Below are 21,298 nucleotides of genomic sequence, written 5' to 3' on the forward strand. Positions count from 1 at the left end.
GTGATTTTGTTTCTTACCTCCACATTTATTAAAATACATTGTAAGTGCTAGAAAGTATGTACGATGGAGAAAACACAAAATGTTAAGTAAAAAGTTTGCTCTCATTAGGAATACTAGATATATTGTCATATTTGATATTGACCATTTAATATTGATCTACCTTCAGTAGATAGTGCCATGATAGCCATGTATGTATCATAAAAGAGTCAAGACTATGGGGCCCTGAGAATTTTTATGTTTTGAGAGCCATAAAGACAAGATGATATGTGCAGGGAAAGTTGGAGCTCTTAATTATGGTATAATGATTTTTAATTTTACAAACCAAGCTAAAAGATTACATAACTACAACCTATGCTTATATATAAACAACCAGCACTAGATAATAATTGCCATCAGGATATTGCATTTAATTTTTTAAAGAATCTTGCATCTGCTACATGTCTGAACCATAAATGCCATATATTAAACTAATTTCAGGAATATGAAATCCAGAAATCAAAAGAAGAAGAAATTCTGAAGTCATTTGATAGATGGAAAGAAGAAGAGAAAGAGAAATTAATTGATGAAATGGAAAAAGTAAAAGAGATGTTTATGAAGGAATTTAAAGAATTAACATCCAAGAATTCAGCATTAGAATATGTAAGTATAGATTACTAAATGCAGTTATTTTTGAGTTTTAAAATTGTAACTGTTCTTTGAATATTCATGAATTTAAAATTTTGTATAATGCCTCAATGCTTCTACTTTAAAATGGTAGTTCTTCAATTGGAGTCATAGATTTCTGGGAGTCTTTGAGTTTGGATGGGGAAAAAGTACATATTTATTTTTACTAGTCTCTACCAGAAATATCTAGCATTTCTTTTAATTATGAATTTTAAAAGAAATTATTCTGCGAATTCCATAGACTGTCCAATGGCTCTATGACAAAAAAGTTTAAAAGGCCCTGCTTTAAAAAGTCTTTTTAAAATGGTATTTTGTTTTTTCCCCCAGTTACATGTCAAGAAAATTTTTAGTATTCAATTTTACAAGATTTTGAGTTCCAAATTTTTCCCTCCCTCTCTGACCTCCCCATTTCTGAAAAATATAATTATACACGTGCTATCGTGCATAAATCTCTTTCCTAAGGTCCTCTCAAGTTGTCTCAGGAGAACAGCTCCTCTACTCCCACTTTTTATTATTTCTCTCCCTCAAAGTTTATTTTGAAGTGATATTTTACCTTGTTTGTGGGAGAATTTTGGAGAGCCTTGTATTTCCTGTCTTATTCTGCCATCTTGGGGGTGAGGAGCATCCATTTCTTACTGGTTTGAGTTGGTAGCCACTGTAGCTCTGTCCTTCATATCCTGCTTTTATATGTGAAAATCTCAGTGGTCTTTACCGACCGTACTGATGTGGTCATTACTGTATATCCCCTTCTTTCTTTTCTACTTATTATTTGAGTATAAGTCATCTCAAAGAGGATGTCGCATGGGCTAACCCACTCAATTTAAATATTTGTTATGTTCCCCACTACTCTTTAAATTAGTATTTGTGGCACACTCTCTCACCATTTGTCCACTTACCAACCATTCACTTCATTAAGGCTAGATTCTTTAATATTCCTTATGTTAATTCCTACATACGTGGTTTTCTTTAATAGCATACCTGACCTTTAATCTCTTCCTCTCCTTGGCGTGTCCATGTTCTCTAAGGCTCAGCACAAGTCCCATCTCCATGATGAAGCTCTTCCGTGCTGCTTTAGCCCATAAGAGGTTTTCTCTTCTCTTACCTCCTGTTATATTAGCAGGTTTCACACCATGCCATTTAGCACTTAATTACATGCTTCCTGGCTTCATTCTTCAGTCATTTCATGTTCAATGGGAGTTATTCATTCCTCCTCAACTAGACTGCTAAGGCATTTGAGTGGCAGTTTTTACAGCACCAATACAGGCAAACATTTATTAGGCAGTTAATTCATGTTGATTGGTTGGCACTGTTGGAGTTTGAGAGTATCTTGTTGTAACTTTCAGATTTTATGTAGGAATCCATTCTTCTGACATGGAAGCAGGGATAGATACATGGTATGTAACCAGTACATTTTGGAAAGAGAGAGGATGTTCATTTCCCCTATCGTGCTCCTTAGTGTTACTAGATCCACTAAATTCAGTAGGCCCACTGTGAGCCTCTCCTACAGAGGAGGAGTTTAAGAAGAGGCTTTTTTCTCATCAGGAAAGGGGGTTTGTGTTTTGGGTGGGATTCTGTTCTCTAATGTCCCTCCTTAACTGGAATTCCAGGTGTTCTAGGTACATGCCTGGAAATGACATGCCCATTGGCCATTTTTCATTATCATTCAAAATAGAAATATTAAAATAGTTATACCTTTCCAAATTTAACTTTTAATTATAAATCTTTCAGGAGTATGAGCATTTATGCACATGTAGTTTAAAAATATTTTCTTTTTATAGCAATTGTTGGAGATACAGAAGTCCAATATGCAGATAAAATCTAATATAGGTACCTTAAAAGATGCGCAGGAGTCTAAAGAAGAAAGACCTCAGTATCCACAGGATTTCCAAAATGTGATGCAGCTTCTTGATAATCAGGTAGGTATCTTATTCAAAACTTCCTAATACTTGGACAGATCTGTGACCTCCTTGACATGACAAGAACTCTGTGTTTGGAATCAGAAGACCTGAGTTTGAATCCTTTTTCAGATCCTATGAGATCTCAGGCACCATGAGACCCTGGGCAAATTATTTACCTCACCTGAGTTTCAGTTTTTTTCATCTGCAAAAGGATGGAGTTGGACAAGATAACCCATAAAGTCCCTTTCAGTTCTCCATCTGTGACCCATCATCCTCCGTGGTTACAGTTCATAGTTTATCTCTCCTTTTTCATCCCATGTAATTATCGTCCATCTTCTTTCATCTTGTGCAAAGGTTTGTAAAATTAGGCAGATTGTAGAGTGATGCTTATGGTTGGATGTTTATATTATTCTTTGTTTTTCTAATCACCAGATTAAATTCAATTTCAATTAGTTAACTAGTTCTTTGAAGTCTTGTTCCTTTAATATATGCAGAATTTATAGTACATGTTTAATAATTAATTGTATGTTAATTTAGAGATATCTCAGTTGAAATTACTAGAAGATTGAACAAACTTTTTTTTTTCTACAAAAAGTTTTTTTTTCTGCTTGATATAGCCTGGATATACATTTGACACAATTTTTAGAGAATATTTAAAATTATAGAACTTTAGATTTGAAGGGTGATCTAGTGATCTAGTGATCACCTAGCTTGGCCCCTGCCATTTAGAAATGGAAAAATTGAGACTCCTAAGAGATTAAGTGATTTGGTTGGTTGATTAATGGATTATCTGTAAAAACAGGATGAACCCCCCATATGTATATATATATATGCATACACACACATTCTAGACAGTGCTTTGTGAGGTGTGAAATTAAAAACATTGTGTTTCACCAATAAAAAGAGCATAGTATGTGCACATATGTGTGTATGTATGTATGTACACACGTGTGTGTGTGTATAAATCATATACTAGAAAAAGTTTTCTGACTCTGGAACTTCTAACAGTTTCTCAGCTTATAATGAATTAATCTAAAAGAACATTTTTTTTCTACACATAGAGAAAAACTTATTAACTGTCAAAAACCAAACGATCACTTTATTAATCCTGCTTTTAAAAGTTTATCGATGCTTTTAAGAGACGCTAGGTGGCAGCACAGTGCCTAAAGCACCAGGCCTGGAGTCAGGACAACCTGGATTCAAATGTGACCTAAGACACATCCTAGCTATGTGTGACCCTGGGCGGGATTTAGGGTTAGGATTAAGGTTTAGGATTTTAGGGTTTTTAATCTCTGTCTGCCTCAGTTTCCTAGTCTCTAAAATAGAAATAATAGCACCCACCCCACAGGATTTGCTGGTGATCAAATGAAATAATGTGCATATGGTACTTTGTAAACCTCAAAGTCATATATAAATGTCAGAAATTAATAACACTTGTTGACCATAAGAGTTACTCTAATTTTCCAGATAACGTTCTCCCAGCAGAACCCTCCCATGTGATAGAGAACAATTAGATACCTTCACCATGCCTGAAAGCATCTGCCTTATTCCTTGCCTGTAGGAGATGACCTCTCTCCTGAGGGGATCATCCCTCTGGAGTTAAGATTGGTCATCGAATTGATCTGAGTATTGGTGTCTTTCAGAGTTATTTTCCTTGACATTTTTATTGTCATTGTGTAGAAAGTATGTCCCCCCAAAGTCTTAGGACAATTTTCACTATACTAAGCCTTTTGGGATCCCTTGGACTTTGATCTGCTTATTAAATGACTTCATCCTGTATATTACAATTAACTTCCTTTTAAACCTCATGAGGCAATCTTTTGTTCAACCTTCTCTCTAAAATTGATTATTGGTATTCTAGAGCAGTGAATTCCAGTCAACTCATATTCTGCCATTTCTAGCAGTTCTTAAGAAAATACAGAGGAATTACATATGTGTGGCCTACTATGACCAATTTATATTAAACCTCTTTTAATTTTTCATGAACAAGTTGTTTCTAATAGTACATAGCTTAAAATTATTATCCTTGTCCCATTACAACTTTGAACTTTTCTATATCTTAAATTAGAATTGTATAAATTGTATTTTTCATCAAATTTATGAAATGAAAAATTCTAAGCTTAAATTTTTAAAATCCCATTTTTATTTTTTAAAACTAGTTTATTCTTATCTACTTTGTATATTCTCTTTCCTATAAAGAAAATTAAAAATATATTACTCTATAATACAGAAAAAAATAACAAATGATATATTGGGGCATTAAATGGCATTGTCTTAGCTAAACTTTAAAACGTAGGTTTTCTTTACAGCTAATGTAATATCTGTGGAATTCATGTTACCTGATCTCAACTGGGGCTTGGCACTCCTCATATTAGCTGTTCCAAACTTCTGTCTGCTTAATATCCCCCCAAACTCCATCCCTACCCTCTCCAACTCTCTAACTTCACCACTTCTGTTATGTGGGATGTTTATTTGGACCTTAACTTATGTTAATCATACTTAGAAGAAGTAAACCTAGTAAACATGTTACATCTTCGCTAGTAGAATATTGCTCCTTGAGGGAAGGAACTGCATAATATTTAATATGTGTGTTACCTATTCTGAGCATAGTGCTAGAACACAGCAGATACTTAATAAAACTCTGCTGACTGAGTTAGAGTCAATTCAAATCAGAAAGGGTTAAGTACCTACTATGTGCCAGTCATTCGTTATGTTAAGCACTGGGCAGGGGAGGGGGGTGGGGTATCGGAAATGAGCATTTTAAAGTACCTAATATGTGCCAGGCTGTGGGGCTAGGCACTTTACAAGTACTGTCTCGTTTGATCCTCACCATAACCCTATGAGTTAGGTGATAGAACAATAATAGCTAACGTTTATATAGCACTTGATATGTGCCGAGCACTGTGTTAAACGCTTTTGTCATTATTGTTCAACTTAATCCTCACAACAATCCTGGGAGCTATTATCCCTGTTTTAAAGATGAGGAAACTGAGGAAAACAGAAGATAAAAGTGATTCACCTAGGGTCACACAGCTAGTTAAGTATCTGAGGTCAGACTTGAACTCAAGTCCAGTGCTCTATTTCCATTGTACCACCTAGTTGCCTGGAGATACAAAAAAAAGGCAAAAAAAGACCCTACCCTCAAAGAGCTCACAGTGTCATGGGGGGAGACAACGTGCAAAAAACTATATACAAGATTTATACAGGATAAACTGAAGACAGTCTTTAGGATCAAGGAAGACTGGGAAATTAAAAGGGTATATCACAGAGTCTTAGCAGATAACACTATTCTCTGAATTAGAATAAAGTTATTTACCAATGTTCTCAATTATGTCATGGGTAGCTATACATATACCCTTTGAAGTAAGGATTTGGACTAGATAACCTTCAAATTCCAGTGTCAATTTTATGATAGGCAGAATCTATAACAAGCAGATGCGTTTAAAATTTGTTTTATTGTATATGCTTCAGACAATGTTAGCACATAATTTGATTTCGTAGATATCTGCTAAAAAGAAAACCTTTCATTGTGAATGGATTTTTTAAAGACAGATGCAATATTACAGCTTTAATGTTCTTTTTTGTCTTGCAGGAAAGTAAGTGGACTTCTAGAGTTCAAGCCCTTCACCAGGAACATAAAAAAGAAAAGGGCCGGGTAAGATTACCAAACAGACTGCTTCCAGGCGAAAACTCACCATGTTTCATTTTATATTTATTTATCAGACGCTTATAGGGATGAGCTGGCTCATACCCACTCATGAGTGTTAAATTTTCAGTAATGAGCATTTACACCTTGGGAATTGGCAAATGCTATAAATCAGGACTTGAGTTATTGGCTTATTATCTGGACTTAAGAAAGTAATAGAGAAAATGTTAATAATGGAGATTAGATGCAAAAGTATATCATGCATAAATTTGGGAAGGGGAGCCATTAGTTAAACAGTACCTGGTAGACCTCTGCTTATTAAAGTGCTTACTGTGTACACGTTATTCTTAAAGCAAAGAAGACTGATAGCACTTATTACTTTTTTACTGATCTATCTATTGCTAAATCAATGAGGGACTGTAAAGGTTGATTAGGTATCCTTAAAACTCTGAACTAATTGGAGAAAACAATAGTGTATACCCTGTTGTCATTTTATTGATTAAGGCGGGGGCAAACAAATGTATTTTTCAAAATTATTTATTTGAGCATATTATGTGATGACGGAAAAGTACTCGTGATTGGGGAGGTGCATGGAGGGTGATAAGCATTTAAATACTGCCTACAAGATATATCAGACACTGTCTCACTTTGCCAAGATTATCTTATTTGACCTTTACAATGCTGATGCCCCGTATTTGGAGTTAGAATATTTGACTATATTATCTTCCTATATCTGTGACCTAAGGCAAGTCACTGACCATTTCCGGACCTTAGTTTCATCATCTCTAAAATTAATTGACTAGAATTGACGACCTTTGGAGTTCTTTGAAGTTCTGAGGCACCTAAGTGGCAGCTAGTGGATAGAGGGCTGGTCCTGGAGTCAGGAAGATGTGAGTTCGGATCTGACCTCTGACACTTAACCAGCTGTGTGATTCTGGGCAAGTTACCTAATCTCTATTTGCTTCAGTTTCCTCAGCTGTAAAATGAGGATCATGGCCGCATCCACCTCCTAGGGTTGTTATGAGGATCAAATAGGATGATATTTGTCAAGTGCCTGGTACGTAGCAGTTGCTTAGTAAATGCTCGTTTCCTTCCATCTCTGCATTTTACGGTTTTAGCTTCAGATAGAAAAGCTAGTCCTGCATAGAAATTCCCATCAAACTAAAACCAGTGGCTGCCATTATTAATGACCTAAGTTTACCTTTCTCCGTGGATGTCAAGAGTTTTGGTTCTAATCGTCTGTACATTGCCCAGAAAACAGCCTTAATGTTTTAGTTGTACGGTAATAAGATAACTTGCTACCCAGCAGAATGCCATGTCATCAGGTGCTTAATAAACAGTTCTTAATGATGAAAAATTTTTAAATAGAAGGCAGTGGATCTCCCTCTGCCATTTATAAATTGTGTGACCTTGAGCAAATCATTTGACCTCTAAGTCTCAGTTCCCTGTAAAATAATAATTACATGACCTGCCTTTTGGGGTTGTTATGAGGAAAACATTTCATAAATCAATAAAATGTCATGTGAATGTGATTTATTATTATTAAAAACTTGATAGCCTGCCATCTCCTGAGAGAGGCCACAGCATTATGTGTTGGGAGGAGCACTGAACTGATTGGGAGCCAGGAGTCCATGTTCTGGTTGTGCCCCGACATGATACGTCACTGTAGGAGAGTCCTTATCCACACTTGTATTTCCTCGCTTATAAAATGAGGTAACTGGATAAGATGATCTGAAACTCTTTGAAATGAAAGTAATTTTCTTTTGTCTCTACTTGCCATGAAGTTTGGGTAAGTGACTATTTAAAAACACTCATCCTGCACTTTGATGTTTCTCCATTAATACTATAACCACCTTAGATAACATAAACTTTTGTTTCCATGACTGAAAGACCTCCTTCGGTAACGGCATATTGAATAATTTCCATTGTTTAAAAAATTAGAGGTTTATTTGTTGAATTTAACCCTGCTTGTCTTTGCTTTGTTATTATCGGTATTCATTTTGTCGTCAGTCAGCATTCATTGAGCTTCCATTGTAGGTGCCGTTCATAATACTAAGCATTAGCAATAGAGTAGATGGTAGTTTCTGAGAGCGGGTAAGTGACTTGAGGTAAGATATGAACCCAGGACTTCATGTCTCCAAACCTACTCTGATTTTAAGAGAACCTCTGATCAAATGGGAAAACAAGCAAGAACTATGTGCTTCTCAATGCTTTATTTTAACTAACTTAGTGTTGTCTGCTGAGATTGGAGGGGAAAATGTGAGGCTCCAATTGTCTTCTGGTCAGTGATCGTCCTTTCTTATTTCCATCTTCATCTATGCTCTTTCCCAGGATCCAGTAGGTTAATTTAGCTATAAAACAGTATTAAAAAAAATATATATATATCATTCTTTTACTCATTGTATGACTTGATTAAGCCACTAGATGTCATAGTAGAGTACTGAACTGGGAGTCAGGATGATCTGGGGTAAAATTGGACCTCAGATACCTACTAGCTGTGTGACCTTTGGTAAGTCATTTAACTTCTTCTGCCTCAGTTTCCTCATTTGTAAAGCGAGAATAATGATAACACCTACCTCCTACGATTATCATGAGGAGCAAATGAGACAGTAATTGCAAAGCATGATGTTTTCCTGTAGAAAAGGCTGTATAAATGTTAGTTGCTATAATAGTTATTATGGAGGATGATTACCTTGCAGGGTTGTTGTGAAGATAAAATGAGACAGTATTTGTAAAGTGCTTTGCTAACCTTCAAGTGCCATATAAATTCTAGCTACCACCACCACTACAATTACTGCTACTACTACTACTACTGCTACTACTACTATCACTACTAACTATTTCACAAAGGTTCTATATGGACTAATTATCAATTGTTAAAGGTTTTGAAATTTGAAAGGCCCTTCATTATCAGACTGGAGGAAGGGAGGGTCTCATGCAGAATAATGTCAAGGGGTTTTGAGAATAAATGAAGGTAAGAAGAGAGCTCGTCTCAGATAATTTCATCTTTCTCCATGACAGATCCATAGAGATAAGTTCCTCCTGTGAGAGGAGAGGCTTGAGGTTAAAAGAAAAGATTTGGAGCCACTTCTCTGGGTAGTGAGATATGGAAACAATTCAGGAAGAATACAATGTATTGTGCTGAATTAGATAATAAAAATCTGTAAGTTTTTCAGTCAATACCGATCTCTGAGTAAAAAACAGGAGGGCATGAATAGTAGGAAAATCCAGGGCTGGTATTTGGAGAGGTGTGAGTGGAAATTGGCAAGGGGGCAAAGAGATTTAAGAGATGTGGACAAGTTGAGATTGAGAGGAGAGGACAATGAAATCAGAGGAAGGGTAAGCCTCCTGGAGAAAGCCCAGAGGGGTGGAAAGATTCAAGGTCCAGGTGAGGGCAAAGAATAGGTTTAGGGAGAAGTGAAGCATAGGGAGATGGAATGCTAGGAGTTCATGGTCAATGTAAGATGAAATAAAATAGGATCTTTTGCTGTTTTTGTTGTAATATAATCAAGAAGTATAATGTCTCTCTTTGAATGTGACTGAAGAGGATCTTTCCTAGCCATTCTCAGCCTGGGAAGATTTGTAAGAAGGTCCACACCTTTTGTTAATGAGGCATTGGTTCTCAAGGGATGTGATGCCCTCTGACTCTAAAAAGCATATAAAGACTCTGAAGTGCAATTTTATTTTGAGGCTTATTGACTGGAAGTGTTTGTTTGGCCAGATGAGGACTCTGGGTAGTCGCTAAGGAGTCCTCCAGGCTTTGAGAACCCAGATGTCGTGCTTCCCTCTCTGGTAACTATGATCAGACAGTTGGAGTAATTTCTCTGTATTTTCTTTGAAGTTCAGGGTGCTGACTCCCCTGAACTAGGTGAATGCTATATGTGTTTGGTTAAAGGAATGATACATGTGCTTGATTAAAGTGATTGTTAACCATCAAAAGTTGCCTCTCCTTTTATGAATGTAGATCCAAGAACCTGTGATAGCAGGCCCCCCTTGTATGTTGGGATATGTATTGTTAGAGTCAGACAGAAATTTCAAGGTTTTTGGTCAACATAGTGGATAATGGTGAGATCTAAGGACTTGCATCATTCACCAAGTCAAATGCAAAATTCTTCTGTCTTATATTTAAACGCCTTCACAACCAGGCTTCAACCTCTCTTTCTGGCCTTATTATAATTGACTCCTCCTCTCTGCTCACTCTGTGATGCATCCATACTGGCCTTCTGCTTTTCCCTCACCCATGATAGCCCATCTTACATGACATTTCATTTCTATGCTTTTTTATAGGCTGTCCTTCCTTCCTGGAATGCTCTCTCTCTCTCTCTCTCTTCCCCTCCACCTCTCAGAATCCCAAGGTTCTTCAGAGCTTAGCTCAAACTCCACCCCCTGCATAAAGTAAGAGATGGCACTTCCTGATCACCTCAAGTGCTTGTGCTTTTCCCTTCGCCAATTAAGTTTGTGTTTATTTGGTGCTTGCTTACATGTGTATTTCATTCAGTCAGTCAGCATTTATTAAGCATCTACTATGTGTCAGCAAAGTGCTGGGAGTACAAAAAGGGACAAAAATGACCCCTACCCCCAAGGAGCTTACAATCCAATGGGGGGAGATAACATGTAAAACATAGGAAATAATTTGTTAGAGATGAACTTGACACACGAAAAGGTATCAAGAAAATTTTATTTAAAATGGAGTTCAGAGTAGAGAATGCCTTCTACATTCCTTCCCCTGAAGGAACAAGTAGCTTCCAGCATGGCTACTGGAAGGACTACAATGAGGTCAGAATGAGCAGGACCCTTATAGAATTCTGAACTTTGGTTTTCTTGCAATACTGTGCCCTGGCCATGTGCTCCTCTGATAGGCTTTCCCTCAAACAACTCATTGAGCATTCCCAGCAGTTTTCTGATCTTCACCTCACTGTACTAGGTCACACACCCCCTAATCAATGTGTGGAAATAAAACTTACTTCCTGTTTTCCCACAAATTAAAAGAAGGAAGGCACTGGAATGGAATAGGGGTTAGGGAAGGCTTCCTGTAGAAAGTGGGACTTTATATGGGGCTTGAAGAAAGCTGCAGAGGTCAGTAGGCAGATCAGAGAAAGGAGAACATTCTAGGCATGGGGACAGCCAGAGAAAATGCTCTGGACCTGAGAGATGGTTCATGGAACAGGCAGGAGAACAGTGTCACTGGATCAAAGAGTACATTTAACAGACTAGTTTTATGAAGTACATGTTGTCTTCTCCTGTAGAATATAACCTCCTTGAGGGCAGGAGCGGTTTCATTTTTTTCTCTTTCTCCCCATGATCCAACACAGGGCCCGACACATAGTAGCCACTTTATAAATGCTTCTTGATTGAGAGATACATTGGAAGTCTCTAAAACCTAGGTCTGGGTCCTGCTTCTTAAAGCTTTTCCTCCTCTCTTTATCAGGAAGCGAGCCATCCCTCCCAGATCTCCCTCCTCTCTCTATTGGATCCCTTCTGCCTATTTAGCACATTTAACTTGCATGATCGTTTTTGTGTATATTTTTCGTCCTCTGTTCAGGCTCCTTGAGGGCACGCTCTCTGTGATTTTTTTTTTTTAAGCCTGTGGCTCTTTAATGCCCTTCATAGTGCAGTACACATACTAGACTCTTACTGAACTGGAATGAGTCTGTTGAATTAATTGAAAATAATATCAAGGCATTAACTCTTCATCCTGGGCCTCCCCGGTCTGGCTCCATCCAGATCGCCTTATTCAGACTTATTTTCTGTTACTCCTCTTTCACACATTCTATACTTAAGCCACCCTTTGCTTCTAGCTCTAGCCAAAATTCATACCCAGAATTTTGCATGGTATCAGCAAATAGCAAGTATTTTAATATATATTGGTTGAGTTAGTAAAGATGGCACTCATGTAATAGCAGCTCCTTCCATGGCATCTCCAGCTCTGGAGTTGGGTTGGTCCAGTAATTAGTGGGTTGTGGTCTGTTTTTCTGCTGACAGGTATGGTTTCTTGTGAATGTTCATCCCTGATGTATATTCATTAGCTGAGGATGCACAGGATCAAGTGCTAGGCTTGGAGTCAGGAAGACCTGAGTTCAAATCCGTCCTTAGACACTTAATAGCTGTGTGACCCCAGGCAAGTTACTTAACTTTTCTTTGCCTCAGTTTTCTCAATTGTGAACTGGGGAAGATAATAATAGGGTTGTTGTGAGAATTAAATGAGGTAATATTTGTTTAAAAGCACTTAGCGCAGTATCTAGCACTTAATTAGATGCTTATTTTCTTTCTGATGTTGTAATCGGATTTTACTCCATTATCCTCAAACATCCCCTTCCTCCAAACTTCCCTGTTTCCGTTGAGTGTGTTACCATCCTTCCATTCACCTAGATTTGCACCTTCCGAGTTGTCCTCTTTCCCTGACCTCTTCTATCTGTTCATTTGTCAAGTCTTATCTGTTCTCTCTCTACCATCTGTCTCTTATGTTTCTGCTTCTTTGCACTCTCCTAAAATCACTATCTTGGCCCAAGCCTTTATAACTTCTTCCCTTTCCTGTTATTATGGCTTCTGAACTGCTTTTCTTATTACTGGCTTCAAACTTCCCATAACACTTTGACATACTTATCATGTCTGTGTTTTATTTTATCTGTGGGGAGCAGCCTGGTATAGTGGAGATAGGGCTGCCTTGGAGTCAAAAGGAATCAGGTCTACGTTGGTCTTCATGTGGTCCACATGCCAATGGTGTGACTGTGGCTGAATCAATTAACTTCATAATGTTCTAGGGCACTCCCTAAGCCTATAAGTAACATATAAGCTTTCTAACTTCTTTATTGGGAGTCCCTGTACTGATAAAAATTACAGCCCCAGAGCCCTCCCCCCAAAGTCACTTTAAAATCTGCAACTTATGTCACAGTTGATTTTTAAATTTATTTAAAATTTTTTTATCCCCATTAAAAACTGCTATGTTGAAGCTTGTGGTCAGAATGGCAACGGTCATTTGGCTGGAAGAGAACGTATAGAGCTATCCCCACCCTCTTGTAGAAGGGTCAGCCACTAGTTGGATGGAAGGAAAAAATATTTGTTTGTCAAATAGGTAAATAAAAAGGTTTGGAGAGAAGGAAGCTAAACCAGTTATAACCTGGAAATTACAAGGTGAAACTTCCCTGGGTATGATGAGGAAGTTGGTCAGCCATCCATATCTGAGATGTGGGGCTTTTTCCAGACTGCTAGGCTACACTGTTTCCCTATCTTCTGGCTTTGACAGTTAGAAGATGCTCACTTTTTCTTCCTAACCCTTAAACCCTGGTTGAGGAGGCATATTCATTCAAGTTGGTAATCTCAGGGCTAAGGAGTTAGCCATTAATTATTCCACATGAACGATGCCTGCTGTTCCCCACAATGCACATATTGTATTTCTTTGTTTTGGGGAACTTGGCTTTGCCAATTTTTTAGTGCTCTACCTAGATTCCTTGGCAGTCTCCTTTTGGAATGATTATAGTTGCAGTAGAAATGGAGGCAAATAGTCACTTATGCTTATGGACATCCACCTGTACCTCAGACATGTCAGAAGACTAAGATTTAGGAGATAAATTGACGAAAGGAGATTATTGCCTCGTGCTCCCTAACTATACTGTAGTTTTTATACTAAATCATCGCTTGCTCCTGAACGTATTTTCTAATCTTGGCTAATCTTTGTCTGGTTTGTCTCATTGGTTCCAATGGTGCCCTTTTCTGTCGATAGCTTTTTGTTATTTGTAAGTTGCCAGTGCTTTCTTGCAAGGCTCTTTGTTTGATGCCATACATTTAAAATTTTTTAATGTTTAATTAGAAATTAACATTAAACATCTGCACAACCAATGAAACTTGCTTAGTAATTGTTTTAATTAAATTAATTTACTTTAATGCATTTTAAACCAGACCTCATTTTAATGTATAAAAGTATCATAACAATTTTTCAGGCACTGAACCTTGATGAAGATACTTGTTCCATACATTCTAAAATTCACATTTTTCCCCTGTATCATTGTAGTGAGTGCATTCTGTCCTTTTGGTTCTGTTTTTTTCCTTTGAAAAAGGAATACTGTATACGTTTTCTTAGATTTCAAGACTGGTCAATACTATCCTTCCTGTCTTACGATTTTAGCTATGAAAATGACATATATAGCTCTCTCTGCTGCTAAACCTTTCTCCTCACTCTGTTCCATGTAGCACCCCATATACAAGATCTATTGAAAGATGTTTATGTTGCCAGCCCAAATTAAGCCTCATAGAGATGAGTTTCTCACATTATATGTCCCTGCCTTTGTTCACAGCTTCCGACCACAGGGCCTAATGCCACTTCTGTTCGATTTTATTTTCACTGCATTTCAAAAAGCATTTACTGAATTGATCATTCAGTTTTTCTTTGAACATCTAGATAGTTCTGCAACATGACCTCAGTCTTCCTGTCATTATTATTATTTCTTAATGACTGGGGCTCCCTATTTTGTCCAGCATAGGCGTAGCCTATATCCACTACTGATTGTCATAGGGAGCTTTGAGTTTTTTCATTTCCACCCCAGAAGAGTTCAACTTTTCTTAAGCAATCTGCTGGTGACCCCCACTCATTCATTCCTGCAAGCTCAGCATATTCATGCCAAACAGTGTGGATGCCCACTAAAGCTCAGAACTCCCAGGCTTCCAGCCTCCACCCCCTTGGCAGCAAGGATTACAGGTGTACTACCACACCCAAGTGCCCATTACTCTTAATCCTTAAGGCAGTAAATAACCTTAGTCTAGGCCAGGGGATCAGCATCTTCCCCAGCACAAGTACCACTGGTGGTTGAGTGGCAGGGAGGGGGTGATGAAATTTCAGTTCCAGGCCTTGGGCATAAGACAGAAAAAACAGGGAAGGGCAGAAGAAAACAAAATTCATATATTCCTGTGATACCAATAGTCCTGTAGAATTTGAAAGAACCTTAGATGTTATATGGTTCAGCCTCTCATCCAGGGTAAATTCCACCTCTCTACAGCTTGACTCACAAATAGTTAGAGTATACCTCAATATTCCTGGGACAACTCTAAATGTTAGAGAACAATACAATTCTTAGCATCGAGGTGAAATCCGTCAGCCTTTTCACCACCCTATGCTTTACTCCAATTCCCATTTCCCACCCTCACCATGTCTTCTCCCTACTGGAGCAGTACAAAAACAGGTCCACTTTCTGTTTCCCATGAAAGCCCTGGACACTTCAGGTGGGAGTCGTTAACATTTTTTTGTGCTGTGGACCCCTCTGGCCTTTGGTGAAGCCTGTGAACCCCTTCTCAAAAATGCTTTTAAATGCATTAAACGAAATACAAGTATGACAAAGGAAAAAAATCAAAATACAGTTATTACAATGTTTAAAAAAAGAGGTAGCTAATTGGTACAGTAGCTAGAGTTCTGTTTGTCTCAGTCTCCTCAGCTGTAAAATGGAGCTAGCAGTAACACTTAACCTTGTAGGGTTGTTGATAGCATCAAGTGAGATATTTGTAAAGCGCTTAGGAAATGCCTGGTACACAATAGACATTATATGCATTCTTGTTCCCTTTCCTTCCTCCTTCCTGAAATGTATCCATGGACCCCGCTGAGCACTGGAGACCCAAGTTTAGGAACCCCTGTTTTAATGGGGTATAGAAATCTATCTTGCCCTTCAAGAAAGTAGAAGGGATAAGAGGGGGGAATGACAAAAGGGAGGGTACTGAGGGGAAGGGGTGATCAGAATGCATGCCATCTGGGGTGCGGGGAAGGGGAAAGATGGGGAGAAAATTTGGAACTCAAAATCTGGTGGAAATGAATGTTGAAAACTAGAAATAAATTAATTCAAAAAGAAGAAAAAAGAGCTCTTGCCTTAAGGTATTTGAAGGTCATCATAACACCCTTCATTTGACTTCATACGATGTGGTTTCCAAATCCCTTCGCATCCTGGTTGTCTTTCTCTGGACACTCTCTGGTTTGTCCGTGTTCCTTTTATGTGGTATGCAGAAATGCATCTGATACTATAGATGTGGTCTGACCAGGACAGAATACAGTGGAGCAGTTGTCCTACTTGATCTGGACACTCTTGTAAAATAATGTTGATTTTTTTTTTTTTTTTTTTTTAGTCTTGAGAAGATTTTTTTAAAAGATTAAAGTGGTATAACTTGCTTTTTAAAAAAAAGTTGAGCCTGTGTGGAGCTCACCCTCGGCTGAGCTTGATAGGAATAGTAGAGGTTTTTGTTCATGCTATATAGAAAATCTTTTATTCTGCTAGAGGAATGCTTAAGATTTCCAGTTACCCAGTTTCCTATTGAAATCCAGAGCTAATCTACAATATAAAATCACTTTTAGGGAAATTTTAGGTTGCTACTACTTCATTGTACATTTTCAGAAAAGCAGACTATACTTGAAATTGTTCTGTCCTCGATTTAGGCTCTATTTGTCTCATCTGGATTTTTACAGCCAGATAATACCTTCCTTCCACCATCCTACCTCTCATCATAACCAACGAGCTTCCTTAAAGTCCATACCAAAATTATACTCTTTTTAATTCTGCCATTTTAAGTCGTCCATGGGTCTTAACCTGGGGTTTGTGGATTTGAATGGGTAAAAAATTATATCTTTATTTTCACTAATCTCTAACTGAAAATTAGCATTTCCTTTAATTATTAAATAAATCCTGAGAAGGGGTCCATAGGCTTTGCCTGATGGGTCCATGATAATGATAAAAATAAATATTAAAAAACCCTGGTTTAATATGATTCTTTCTCCCATTTTCCTGTTGGATATGGACCAGAAAAGTAATTTCATATTGCTGATCAAAACCTTCTTGGCTACTTATGGTCTTAGAAAGTTGCTTAGAATACTGAGAATTTGACTAACTTTCCTGCCATCACATCAACATTTTATTGTTTATTGGTACACCAGAGTGGTGTGATTGTTGAATGGTGTGTTTAGCAGATAAAGTAAAGATATTTTGCATGAGACTTATAAAATTGTGTTTTACCCAACTTTTTTTAGCTCCTGTCACATATAGAGAAACTTCGAACATCTATGATAGAAGATCTGAATGCAAGTAATGTTTTTTATAAGAAAAGAATAGAGGAACTGGGGCAGCGACTCCAAGAGCAGAATGAATTGATTATTAGTCAGAAGCAGCAGGTATGTTTGGTTTGGTTTTTTTTTTTTTGGATGTGAATTATTTGGGTACATGTACAAGCACACATGTATAAGCACACTAGTTTTCTTTTAGAATATTTGGGGATTATAAGGTGATGAATTCTCAGTTACACTCCTACCCTGTTGTCTAATCCAGGCATGGAAGTGACCCAGATTCTTGATGGCTATTTGAACATATCACAAGCTTTGGCAGGCCTTACAGAAACCTGGGTTTAATTATCATCTCTTTGTAGATGACTCCCCAGATGTATATATCCAGCCCTGGTCTCTCCTGCGTTCTAAAAGTCTTCCATCACCATCTACCTTTCGGGCATTTTACTTAGATGTCCCATAGACATCTCAAACTCAACTCCTCGACTCACCCTTTTTTGACCTTCTTTATTTCTGTCAAGGTCACCACCATTCTTGCAGTTACTCAGGAGTCATCCTTTTTTGCCCATGCAGGCTCCTAGATATCATTCCAACTCTGACATTGAAAATAAGTCATATTCCCAGAGCTAGATTGACTTCATTTTCCCCTTGAGATGCTTCTGAGAAGTCAGTAGTGATTCTCTAATGTCATTGGCTTAAACTCCCACTGGTGTACTTCTCTGTCTCTCTTCCCCCTCCCCAATGATTTTTAGTTGAGAATCATTTAGTTAGCTAGCCTTGAAGAGCTTTGAGAAAGGATGTTTCTTTTGGTGGTATAGTAAGAACATTTGGTACAAAAACATTCCTTCAAAAGTCTGTAAAGCTCTTCCATGAATGCATACCAAGTCTAGGGAAAAATGGTCTCGTGTTTAGAGAACACATATGATAAAGGAGAACTGGAAGACCTTTTTTTCTCCCATTCATGGAGTGTTGAAGACTGCCACCAGTCGATGTGGGGATGTTATTTAGGGTACAGATAGAAAGATGGGAAATCCAACATCTCCCATACCCTCCCAAGTCGGAATGTCCTCGCTTGGTCAAAGGTAGGAGGGATGGGGAAAGAGACCTGGCCAAGGCCCAAACTGAGACCTCTTTTTCCATTTCCCCCACCCATGGGGTGTTCAGTTAGAACTCCACACAGACTCCAGATTTTCAAATGGGTCCCTTCCTATTTGATAATTTATAGGTAACCCCTTCCCCCAAGGCATGACCAAATTTCCCAGCCTCTTAGAACAGATTTCCTGCTCATTATCTTTTCACTTCATCCAATGACTTTCAAAGACTTTCACTCTTGTCTGGATTATTTTGATTGATTGTTTTAGACATGTTCTCACCTACTTAAGGCATCAGAACTCAAATGGATTGGGGTGAGTTCACCCTTTCTCTTACAATGACTCCTCACTCACCCTCAACCACATATCCAATCAGTTGTCAAATTTTGTCAGTTCTACCACTACATCTCTCCTATCTCTCTGCTTCTTACCTCTCTGATTTAGGACCTTGTCATCCCTTGCCTGAAAGCCTAATTTGTCACCTTGTGTTTAAATCTCTGCCCATTCCTATCCATCATTCACACAAATGTCAAATACCAAAATGATTTTTCTAAAGCAAGTCACTGCCCTGCTCAGTTAATTCCAGTGGCTCCCAATTGCTCCTAAGAACAAATTAAAAACATCTTTGTTTGACATTTAAAGTCTGTTTTGACATAGTTTCAACCTACTTTTCCAGCCTTGTCATAGATTATTTTCTGTAGAATAATTTTGGTTCAGCCAAACCGGCCTTCCTGTTGTTCCTCACGTATAACATTCTACCTCCTAGTTTCAGACTTTCACCTTGCCTTTCCCTCATGTCTAGAATGAATGTCTCCTCACCTCTGCATCTTAGAATCTCTGTTTTTCTTGGTCAGCTGCAATGTCCTTCTATATGAGGTCTTTTCTGATTCCTTTGAGCTTCTAGTGGCTTCCCCCACCCTGCAAAAAAAAATTACTTTGTACACAGATTCACACATGTATAGATAGATAGATAAATAGATAGATAGATAGATAGATATAGATATGTGTGTGCAGGTGTAGTATTTATGCATATATGTGTGTTTATACATGTATACTATATATGTGTAGATGTAATGTATGTATATACACACAGTGCATGTGTGTATACACATGTACATATATGTGGTATAATATATGTGTATATACATATGCACACATAAACATGCAAATATCTATTTCTTCTCCCATAGAATAACAGAGGAGACCACTGGATTTTTATCCCCATAGTAATTGACATATGTAGTAAGTGCTTGCTTTATAAATGCTTGCTGATGGATTGGAAGATCAGCCTAGCTATTTTTAGAAAAGCTTTCCCCCTGAGAATTGGCTCTGGAGTTTTTGTTTTTATGATTATTGTTGTTCCAAGTCAAGACAAGAGAGTGAAGTCAGTTCTTGCTGCGTCAGGTACTGCACTAAGCTTTGGGGCCACAAAGGAAGGCAAAGGAGAGTCCCACTCCTAGTACCTGTGCTGATGAAATCACAAATCAACCAATCACAAGTGCCTACTATGTGCCAGGCACCACGAATACGAATCTATTAAAATACTGAAGTAAGAATTTTGAAGAATAACCAGCTCCTTCTGTGATCGCTTGTAAACACTGAACATGAACCACCAGCATAGTAAAGGGAAAAAAAATCTATGTTTTAGAGTAACAGTAACTGAGTTGTTCCAATAGAAAAAGAAAAAAATTTAAGATAAAAATTAGTAATAAGTAACTAAGTAATTAAATGAACAGATCTAAACTTCACATTTCTGGGATTTTCCCTTGCAGGGGTATTTCTAAAATAGGGAATAATCTATTTTTGTAGAATTAAGAGCAAATTTTAATGCAATGACAGTTATGCTCTACACTCCGCCAGTCTAAGTCCATTTCCAGTTTTATGTGGGCTACTCTAGTAGGTTTTTTTCTTTGCAGATTAAAGAGTTTGCCAGCAAACCATTACACACAATCAACGAGCAGAATGGTAAGTTGAACTGCGTCACACTGCTTATAGCCATGGGCACCAGCCCTCAATCAAATAGTTTTTTATGTGTTATAATACTTGATATTTAAATTTGGGAGGTATTTTACCATAATATAACTGATCTTTTTTAAAAACTAATTAAAAAAATTTTTTTTGAGCATAGTACCCAAAGAAAATAGTCCTGTCATTTGGTGAGAGCTAGTCACAAGTCAGATGACTCCATTGGTGACCTTGAAGTGTTAAGAAAAATAAGGACAAAACGTTAAACACATTGTGTAGACTAATGGTGGCCTGTGTTGAATTTATGGGAAGGTGTGAGCACGAAAGGGGAAGCTGAATGAGAAGGCATGGATAGGTTGTGATCTTTATTGTTGTAGGGTTATCCAAATGGATGAGACCTACAGATCCATTTGAGATTTGAGTGTTCAGGCATATACTAGGCACTTACTACTTAATTTATAATTTTTGGGGTGTGGGTGAAGCTTGGCTCACAGAGTAATGAATTTGGGGACTACATCAGCACACAAAAACTCTCTGCTAAGTCATAGTAGTGTTCAGACTTACATTAGTGGAGGGAGTACTTATTCCAGTGAAGTCATAGATTATTGATTTATTAAGAGGCTGTTTGTTCTGCATAGATTTTTTTTATAGACACAGATTCACACATGTATATGTGTGTAGATGCAGTACATGCATATATATGTGAGTATATACATGTATACTATCTGTATATGTGTAGATGCAAAGTTGATCTCGTGAGTTAATGACAACACTTTAAAACATACGAGTTAGAATTGATTTAACCTATTGGCCACATTCACAAGTTGCTGTCTGTATGACTGAAATGCTGTTTCTATTCTGTGATTTAAGACTGGAAGGAAATTCTAGCTTGGCCTTGGAGCTACTTTATAAGCACAGGATTGCCAGTAAAGCCTGACAATGTCAAGGCTGGAAATCCTTGGCTTTGCTGCCAACTGGAAAAAGCCTTACCTGGCTTGATGGGGAAGAA

General features: G+C 37.8%; 1 protein-coding gene across 3 annotated transcripts in view; it reads left to right on the forward strand.

Annotated features, from left to right (window-relative positions):
- DZIP1 (DAZ interacting zinc finger protein 1) overlaps window positions 1-21,298 on the forward strand; it is an 85,669-nt gene that overhangs the window by 27,115 nt on the left and 37,256 nt on the right. For all 3 annotated transcript variants that reach the window (XM_072622104.1, XM_072622105.1, XM_072622106.1), the window contains exons 6-10: window positions 478-639; window positions 2,442-2,579; window positions 6,154-6,216; window positions 17,204-17,344; window positions 20,241-20,289. In XM_072622104.1, the coding sequence (XP_072478205.1) occupies window positions 478-639; window positions 2,442-2,579; window positions 6,154-6,216; window positions 17,204-17,344; window positions 20,241-20,289 (553 nt within the window). The remainder of the gene's footprint in view (window positions 1-477; window positions 640-2,441; window positions 2,580-6,153; window positions 6,217-17,203; window positions 17,345-20,240; window positions 20,290-21,298) is intronic.

The sequence above is a fragment of the Notamacropus eugenii genome, chromosome 6, assembly GCF_028372415.1.
Source record: "Notamacropus eugenii isolate mMacEug1 chromosome 6, mMacEug1.pri_v2, whole genome shotgun sequence".
NCBI lineage: Eukaryota > Metazoa > Chordata > Mammalia > Diprotodontia > Macropodidae > Notamacropus > Notamacropus eugenii.